The sequence below is a fragment of the Amblyomma mixtum genome, chromosome 3, assembly GCF_055824585.1.
Source record: "Amblyomma mixtum isolate Tamu chromosome 3, ASM5582458v1, whole genome shotgun sequence".
In the NCBI taxonomy this organism is placed as follows: Eukaryota; Metazoa; Arthropoda; class Arachnida; order Ixodida; family Ixodidae; genus Amblyomma; species Amblyomma mixtum.
In genome coordinates, this window is record NC_143014.1 from 173,610,030 (window position 1) to 173,619,680 (window position 9,651).

Here is a 9,651-nt window from a genome sequence, read left to right on the forward strand (position 1 = left end):
GTTAATATCTGCTTGTAGCACAGCAGCATCTGCGTGTGTAGATATATTCCTGTATATGATGCAATCATCAGCGTACAACCTGATGTGTGAGGTGACGTTAGCGCTTATGCCATTTATGTAAATTAGAAAGAGCCTAGTGGCCCTAAAACTGAGCCTTGAGGTACACCAGACGTTACAGATGATAAGTTAGATTCCGAACCGTTGATTAAAACTTTCTGGAAGCGATCGGTTAAATATTGTTGAACCCATTTGAGAATTCAGGAAGGCTGACCAAGGTACGAAAGTTTAAAAAGCAGAAGAGAGTGAGGTACGGTATCGAAAGCTTTTATTTTTTAATCTAACAAGACATAGTCAACGTGCATGCCCGAGTCAAATGTAGATAATACGTCGTGAGAAAACTCCAAAGGTTGAGTGACGGAAGAAAAACCTGCCCTGAAACAATGTTGAGTATTAAGAAGAAAAAAAATTGTTAGCTTGTAAGTGATGGACAACATTGGAGTAGATGATGTGTTGTCGGGCTTTCCACCTCACACAGGTAAGGGAAATCGGTCTATGATTCGAGACAAGGCAGCAACGACCCGCTTTGTGCACCAACACATTGTTCACTGTTTTCGATTCTATAAAGGAGACTCTCTTGTTTCCAAAGACCTGTTAAATATATATTTGCTCCCAAAACCAATCAAAGAGCAGTTTGCACCTGCGGTGGTACCACCGCGAGGGTTAAAGAAACAGAATTTGACTTAGTAAGAAATAAATTGTGGGGTTTAACGTCCCGAAGCGACACGTGAAGGACGCCGCATAGTGGACGGCTCCGGCTAATTTAGATCACCTGGAGTTCTATGTGCCATGCACAATAGAGGTGACATGCTGACTCTATTGTGAAAACGGTGGTCGCACTATCATGCGCACCCTCTCCACAGTTTTGCTAGCCGCAGTGTCAGCCATTATATTATAACCCCTCCTGATAGCCAGCCGTTGACGTGCGGACCAAATACATGACGTACTAATCTGGCAACAACATGATTCTAGGCGCATCACCATGGAGGAAGGAAAAAAGGTAGGAGACACCGCGACGTCACTTTTTCTGAAGCCGGAAGGGCAACCATCCCGCCATAGCAACCATAGCACCGTTCCTGGCCGTTGCTAAGAGCACCCGGGCGAAATGGCAGCCAGAACCACGGCGCTGCAAGAAGAGCGCCCGTTTCACACGCCCATTTTTATGTTTGCTCCCTCCGGATATGCCACTTGGAGGCGCTACAGCCGCTCCTGTCATTGCAATTAAAAACAGTTAATGGATGTTGTTACTATCCCCGGCAAAGATGGTCTCTAGAAGCACGTGACTTCCGCCACGTCTTTCTCTCGAGCCGCGCCGTTGGATGTCTGGAACAAGCTCTCCTTTCTTATAACGCGAAAGCGTTAAAGGTCCCGTTACGCAGAAAATCCGCCGTCGGCGTTGTGGGCGAAAAATCACAGGCATGGCTCTGGCAGGTGGTCCCCAGAGAGCAACATAGGAGGCCGGTGGGCCATTCACTTGCCTCCTCCTCCCCACCTCTTCCCAGGCAGTCCTGCACGAGTGGACACCACAAGCCGCTTTTGGTTTTGAACAGAGCGAAGGACCTTGAAGAAGCAGAATTTTTCTTGCTAGAGCAGCATGTCTCCTGAGAACCCATGGTAGAGAGAGGGCAGGCAGATGGTTTCTTGACACGAACAAAGTGAACAAGGGAGGGGAGAGCGTCAGAGTGCTTGCCAGTGTTTCGACAAGACAAGAGTGCTTGTCTTCGTGCTGAGAGGCCACAGCCCTTTTCCGGGTGCGCAGTGAGAACCGCATTATCCTGTGTCACGCCTTACGCCAGCAAGTACGTGGCCATGAGTACCATGATTTTTTATCTATTTACAGAAATTGATGCTGGCAAAAAAAAAACGACAAGAAACAATCTCGGCCACTATCACTAAATCACGTGGATTGGCTCCATGGCAGCTCAATGCACATCCTTGGCATCGCTTACTTCGATAACACCCTCGTTGGTTATCGAGTGAAGCAGGGGTTTTAGATTACAAAGTACTGCGATATCAACGCCGCTTATTCCAGCGAAAGTCCTTCATGCATTCGTTATTAAAAAAAAAATAAAACAGGCGGTTCTGAAGGCTGCTCTTAGGTAAAATTCCTTGAAAGAGCTCGTGCTCAGTGGGGCAGAAATGCGTCAGTCAGGTTAAAAATACGTTTAGAAGTTTGTCGCACGAAGGCAGCTTTACTACCGAAAGCCTTTCAGTTCTGGCAGCCCGCACGGAGACTTGCAAAAGACAGAAGGGACCTGAAAATAGGCAGCTCGATAGACGTGAAGCGAAAAAGAAATAATAAACTTCTGTAAACCGTCCGTCTTCCTCTTTTTCAGTCAGTGCGAGCACTGGAGCAGCTGATTTGCTTAAAAGAGGCAGCTCGGGGCATATTCATCTTGCACCTCTTTGGGACACCAGTGGCTTTGGCGTTTGGCTCCTGAGCTCGAGGTCGCACGATCAAATCCCCGCGGCAGCAGCGGCCGCATGTCGGTGCAGGCCCGGCATGCGGCCACTCCCGTGTACTGCGCGATGCCAGTACACTTAAAGAAACTCAGGTGATCGAAATTAATATTGAGGCCTCTACTACGGCATCCCTCCGGGGCTTTGAACCGCGCATACCATTCCATACCATACAAATTTTGGCTCACTTTTCGCACCCCGTGAACCGCCAGGTGACATCTCAGTCTGTATGTGGCTCCAAGTGTTTGTGCACTCCACGACACACCACCGCCATGAAAGGTGGAACTTGGGTGGCCAGTCATTCTGACACAACACATCAAGGCTATTTTTGCGTGCCTTTACGCGCTCTCGAGGAAGCCCGCGTGGAGACAGTCTGTTGTCCTAAAACCTTTAGAGAGGCTTGGCCTCTCGATCGTGTAGGGGACAGATTTATTAAGGATAAAGATTTATGACCTTATGACCTCTAGCTAAGGTGCGCCCTGAGATGTGCTCGAGCATAAGCCGTTACTTCACAGTCTTCGTTACTAAACAGTCTACAGTTTTATATATTTATTTGGCCAACCCTCAGTCTCCGAAGCATTGTACAGGTGAGTGTCAAGGATTACCAAAACGGCGGTATGCAAAAATGAAAAGTTGTACAAAGCCAACAACGATAAAAAAATTAAGAGCTCATATTGTCTTCTTTGGTACTCAACATGAGTAAATTTCGCCCAGCAAATAAATCATTTGTGGACTCGTGTCTGTCTGATTTTTTTCTACTTATCCTAACGATTACCTATAGCGATTAAAATAAGTCTAAATTCACTTCTCAAGTGCCTATAGAGGGCGCATAGATGAAACAATTTCTACTCAACTATTGCTTTAAACCGAAGTACGAGTGCCGTTTAGAGCTCCGATATTAATGGCGCTATTTAAAACGTTTCATCTTTCGTACCTCAACGAAAATAGCGTGGTTGTTTCTGGCTCTTTTCCCAACAGTGCAAGGTAATGTTTATTTAGCTTAGCTTACTTTGGGCGATGTCGTACGAGCGCTAGGTGACTTCTAAAGAACGAAAAACAAAATGCGAGAAGCCTCGTTCAGGAACCTAGCAAGCACGTGACCGGAACTGTTACAGCAAAAGTCACCATCATTCTTCCAGAAAAGCGAAAAGTCGCTTATAGCATGTACGCTTTAAGTGTGTGGAGTAATGCACAGATGAAATGAGTTAAAAAAGAGATTTTTCTATGCTATAAAATAGTCACAAAGGCCATAAACAATGCGTTCCAAAGCGCGCATTAAAACAAAACAAAAAAAACTAATGAGACACACGTAGAATGGCTATCAGAAGCAGCCGATCTTGGACCTGGAAAATGCGACCAATTACGTTCCAGTTCAATTCCACTCCTGTTACTTTCGTCCTACGTCACTGACTCCAGTGTTGTCGGCCCCTGGTTAGACCCAGCATCGGCCATGTGATGAGGCGGATGATAAAAATGAAGTAGGGTCACAGGAAAACAATTGTATTACACCAGACATGGTTGGTTACAACCGAAAGGCGGCAGGCAATGCCTCTAAGCGGAAAACGTATCTGACAACGGCGGGTATATAAGTCTTTTAACGACACAAAAGCGCTGTTCTTCAATTTTTGGCTGTAATTTTGGGCAAAAGAAATAGGTGTAGTTAGACTACTTATTTCCACTATATTCTTTTAGTCTGAGAAACAGAAGCTTAATCCGCATATCATGAAAAGCTTTAAAGCACATTCTCATGCGCAACTAACTGTTGGGCCAGGATAGCAGTGACTGCAGAAAAGCCCATAAGGGGAACGGCGACCGACATCTCAGTCTCGGTACTCATCAATATGCAAGTCCTTCGACCGGTCGGCGTGGACGGCTGTTCACTGCTATCGTAGTGTTGCAGCCCGTTATTGACGCGGCCGGGTGGAATCGAATCCCGAGGCCAATTTTTTAGAATCGGTTTAATTCAAACTCTCCCGTGGCGCACGTGCACCCTTTCAGTGCATCTATGGTCGCAAGCCCTACGCTGGCCTCCAAGTGGTTACTGGGAGCATGAACGACCACTAAAAAGCGTCGGAACAGACTGTGTGGCCACCCAAGCCGGCAACCAACGGCCAGCAGAGGGGAAAACGCACTCAGACGCGTCTCTCCGGGTAGGTCTTTTCCGCACGGCCTGTGCGCATTGCGGTTGCCCGCCTCGGCGCGACATCTCACCGAGGCAGTATTGTCACCTCGGGTTGAAGAACTGCACGGTGCGCCAGGACGGAAGGGAGCACGAAAATAGAAGAGCGCGAGTAATTTGGCCGTCGGAGTAGTTCGCTTCATCTTCAAAGCATCGAGAGGGACGAGGGCCCCGCCGTCAAAGCGGGGTCGCCTCGGGGCAACGCGGCGGCGCATGGCAAACACGGGCGCGAAGAAGCGTCGCATCAGGCCCGCTCATTTGGTCGCATGCCGCCCAAGAAACAAAAGGCCAAGCGCGGCTCCTTGCTGCCTCAGCGCTACGAATTGCGTCCACCGACCGGACCAAAATAAACCCGCAGGAACAAGCTCTTTGCCAAGTGATCAGTCACTGCTGCCGCAACAGTGCGAGCGCGTTGTGCCACCCTCGACGCGCTTAATTTAAGTACGAAGAGCGCGCATCGCGTATTGATGGCACTCAGACTGTCCACAGCATGCTTGTTCCGAAGTCGGGAACCGAACTTAAAATCGCACTGTACAGAGGCAAGACAAAGTGGTCAAAGTTGCAGGCGCAACGAATCGAAGTTATAGCGTTGCAGTGAATAGGCATTTCGCTGTTGCTACGCATCTACTGCCGAAGGTCCCTGAGGGTTTAAGCAATTGCAGCGTATATTAAAATGTGCATTCATTTTCTTTTCATACACAAAACTGAAGTAACATCAAAACACCCAGCCATGTATTAAACGATCTATTTTCTGCATGGTGTTACGCGATCACAGTTTGTGGCAACCGCTTTACTGCAGACGCTAATTTCGGAATTTTACGCGCGCCTCCTGCTAGTATCGAACACCCTGGGGTGCTGTATTTACGACGAAAATTATTGTTTTTAAGAAATACTACGCAATTAAGGAACAAAGATAACAACTAGCATAGTACGGCAAGACTGCGTTGTTGTCTCGCGCGTGGTGCAGCACAAGAGCGCATTCACGTCCTATCCCGCGTTTATTTCCGACGTCCCGTGCCTTTCCGCTTGGCATGTTGCCCTCGTGCGGCAACGACCAGTCCTGAACGCAGCCGGAAATCGTACGCATCTCAGGAAATCTGGGGAGTAATTGTGCGATCAGCCGACTCGAGCGCATACGCGTGGTAATCGGACCAGGCCAGGTCGCGTGACTGACCGCGGAGGCTGGCCCCCGCAAGTCCCCTCGACGCGGCGGTCAGCGAGGGACGTCCGGAGAACCAGGAGAGAGACCCGGGCTGGCACCCAGGAGGTTCTCTCCTCGTTCCCAGCCCTCGGTGCGACCGGACAGAGCTGCGGTACTCACGTAGGAGCCGGTCCTTCTGGACATTTCATTGAGCGCTGGTCGCGTGCCGAAGGAAGACGATCGGGGAGGCGCGGGCGGCGGCGCCGCTCATCGGGCCCTGTCGCGCGACAGGCGCGGCCTGGCGCTGTCGACGAGTCGCAGACCCACGCCGACGTGTCCCGCACAGTGGACGCTCGCGTGTGTCGCGCACTTGACGCTGGACGGCTCCGACGGCGCCCGTTGTAGCGGCGAGTCGGTAGCGCGCCGAGATTCGGATCAAAGGCTTCACTACTGCTCGAGTCGCGCAAGTCTCAGGCGGGGTGTATTTCGGGAACCCCGTGTTCGAGGGCGCTTGCATCGGAAAGCGTCGGGACCGGAGAGGAGGCGAGCGCACCCACTTTTTGATTCCCTGTTGCTCACGCGGGCCTCCCCTCCACCCGCACTTTTTGGGCTCTCTTTGTTTTTGCGCGCTCGCTCTTGGGCTTCTAATTTTGGACGAGCGCGGCTCTTGGTTTTCTCGCGAGGAAAACCGCGCTCTCGCGACGCATATCCGGCCGGCGTTGCGCCTCCGCCGGGAAGACGCGAGAAACGAACCCTTTCCGGCCGCAAGCTCCGCCTCGGCCGGCATCAATGGGCGCTGCAGGCAGCAAGTGGCGCCCGCCGGATCGCATTTCCCTCGGGGGGACTTGATTCAGCGCAGGATCCAAGCAACGACCCCGTCGCGCGGCGCGCGCGTGTCTCCGACGCTCGCGCAGCCGCCGACTCCCGAGCCCAATTCTTTGCCCATGCGAAGGCGGTCATAGCACGACTCATACACAGCAGCGCATGCTCTTCTTCAGGTACTACACTGTGTTACATTGTTTCCTCTTTTACGCATGGAGCTCGTGGCCTCCCGTTGTAAGCTCTCACTAGCCTTTTTTCTTGCAGCAAACGGGGGGGGGGGGGGGGGGGGGGGGGGGCTGCAGAGAGGAAGAGGAAGCCAGGAAGACATCACAACAAAATTAACTGCTCCCCCTAACCGCCCGAACCGTGCCCAGCCACTTGGTGTGGACACGCGCCAGTGCATGACGTGTAAAACAAGACGGCAGGACACTTGTGAAAGACGTGGAGCAACCGAGAGAATGAACTTTTTTGCAGAAACAAAAGGGCCCGGTGTGTGTAAAGTATACTGCAAAAGCAGTGGCAACTGGGCGTTTTAGTGCGGTGATAACTTAAAATAAACTTAATGTAACCATCCTACAGCGCCTGTCAGCTTGTTTGTTGCCGAAATGTGTTTTTCGCGCTGTTTCTTCAGATGTTTTGCACGAGTACGAGAAGCGTCAGCCTTGAAACTCAGAGTGGATTTGTTGGGACGAACACTGAAGCTGCCGTGCTGTGGAGGGCCTAACAACTTCGCTGCCCGTACTACTTCAGACTAAACTCGGGCAGGAATGCATCATGCCAAAAAGAAACGCATTTTTTTTTCCTTAGCTCTCTGACTTCGTCTCGTACTGCGCCTCATAAATAACTTCAGCCGCGTCGAAAAGAGGAGTTGTTGAAAAATATCTAGCTCCAACAGCTTCAAAAATGGGGCGCAGAAATTAAAAGGGGTATAGACGAAACTCAACCTTAGCTTGACCTAGCCATACGACAGCTGAAATCGTTCCGCCTTGCCGGCCCAGGCACGCACCGCTACTTTCTTCAGGCTCTCAGGAAGCTCGCCGTAAACGATCAACAAGAAAACAGTGGAGAGGCAAATCAAATTGCTGGAGCTGATACAAGCTCCCAGTGAGTACCTCGTTTGACTCACCGCGGGTTCAAACCTTCATTACTGACTTTCGCAACAATAAGAAGACAAGAGTCATGTTTGTAAACAAAGGTGGCGCTGCGGTCGGCAGCGACGCAGGGTGTATGAAAAAACTCAGCGCGCCTTCACTGCGCCAAGCGATGCTGCTTGCGAAACCAACTGGCGCCTGCGAATATTTCGAAGCACGCGCGTCGTCTGGGGTTTCAAACAGTTTTGCTGTTGCCCGCGGAGAGTAGTTTTGCGCTTTTTCATCCTGTTCGTGGAACAGAATTACCAAGCGGAGTGCTGCATTGGCTTCCTTCTTCGCTTCTAGTTGGCATTAACAGCGAGGCTACGGTAGGCGACTGCGTTGAAATATTAAATGAAACCTAGAAAGCATAAGGTATACACGGAAACTAATCGCCTACAGTTCTCGACTTCTGGGGTGAATACAGCATACCCGATTGATAGTGCGAAAAGTAGGATGACGCAAAGCAGATTTTGCACATGCATGACGAACCTGTTCTTCCCGTTTTCACCGAGCCACTTCATTCCGGAGAACGCGGAACATTACTGGACACTTAATCTATACAGTTACTCCGAATAAGGCAAATGCGATCTCTCTTGTTTGGAACTTTGCCGAGTGCGCAGCGAACTTAGATGCTTTATTCTGCTTGATGGAATAGACATTTGTGGCAGGAGTCGAGGTCTCGCTACGCCTATCTCAAGGTCTCACCGGTCTCAAGCCGCGAAGCCTATCCACCGCCGAACTTGTCTTGCTCTACGGCCGCCGCCCATCGTTTCCGTCCCCCTCTGACCGCGAAAAATTTCTGGGAAACTTATTTCGCTTCATTTCTTCCGCATTGCGTCTTTAGCCAACCGCACCACAGTTTATCATCATGTCGCAAATTATGTTAAAAAACACGCAAGCATGGCTACTGCATGCGGTCGGTCCGCCTTTTGCCTACAAAACGAAAGTCACTGCTGACGCCAGCGCTGCCACATCTCCGTGACGTCACAGCCTGAAACTTGTCTAGAGGACTAAGGACGAGATGTTTAGGTGTCGCCTAAGGTGCCGCTTGACGATGTGAACAACAGATCAAGTCGAAGCAACTTGCTCATTTTCGGCTTGGATGATTCCTTGAATGAGACTTGCTATGAATCAGATCAAAAGGTGCTGGCTTTCTGCCAAACGCAGCTACGTGAGCACGTTACTTCTGAAAGCATAGAACGCGCTCACCGGCTTGGCAAATTCCAAGAAAGCGAAAACCACCCTGTCATCATTAAATAAGTCTGCAGATTCAAGGACAAAGAGCGCATCCTATCTCGCGGTATCAAACTCAAGGATACTTGCTTTGCAGTCCGTGGCGATTTCACACCTGCCGTCAGACAAACGCGATGTAAACTTGTACATCACGCAAAAGCCATGGACTGCTTTTTTATACTACGGCACGATAAGCTACTCGTGGGCAAAAAATGCTACACATAGGACTCTACTCGGGATATGATTGTTGAATTCAAAGAATAGCGAAGGGGACGAACCAGCGCAACCAGTGTTTGCAGCAAACTCAGCATAATGACTGTTGGGCTCGCGCAATTTCTGAGCTTACTGTTTTAGTTGTCAACTGTAGGAGTGTAAAAAAAAAAAGCCGATCAGTTCGCTACTATTGCCTCTTCCGTCAAACCGCTCGTGATTGTAGGCACAAAGTCATGGCTCGATGAATCTATTTTCAGTTCCAAAGTTCTTCCACCTTGTTTTCGCGTTTACTGTTCCGAACCATCATTCACACTGCGGTGGTGTCTTTCTTGTCGATTCGTGCTTTCAGTCGTCTGCTCTGGCGATTTAAACGCGATGTACTCAGTCTATTTGGTGCAATATACATTTGGACA

The 9,651-nt window shown here is 50.0% G+C and overlaps 1 protein-coding gene across 2 annotated transcripts in view; it reads right to left on the reverse strand.

The window, feature by feature from the left end:
* Positions 1–6,333, reverse strand: part of Fhos (Formin homology 2 domain containing) — a 228,920-nt gene extending 222,587 nt beyond the window's left edge. Inside the window, exon 1 of one of the 2 annotated variants that reach the window (XM_089581950.1) lies at positions 6,018–6,333. In XM_089581950.1, coding sequence (XP_089438076.1) covers positions 6,018–6,041 — 24 coding nt within the window. In that variant the 5' untranslated portion in view covers positions 6,042–6,333. The remainder of the gene's footprint in view (positions 1–6,017) is intronic. The other variant, XM_089581949.1, reaches the window with a different exon arrangement.
* Positions 6,334–9,651: the final 3,318 nt, after the last annotated feature.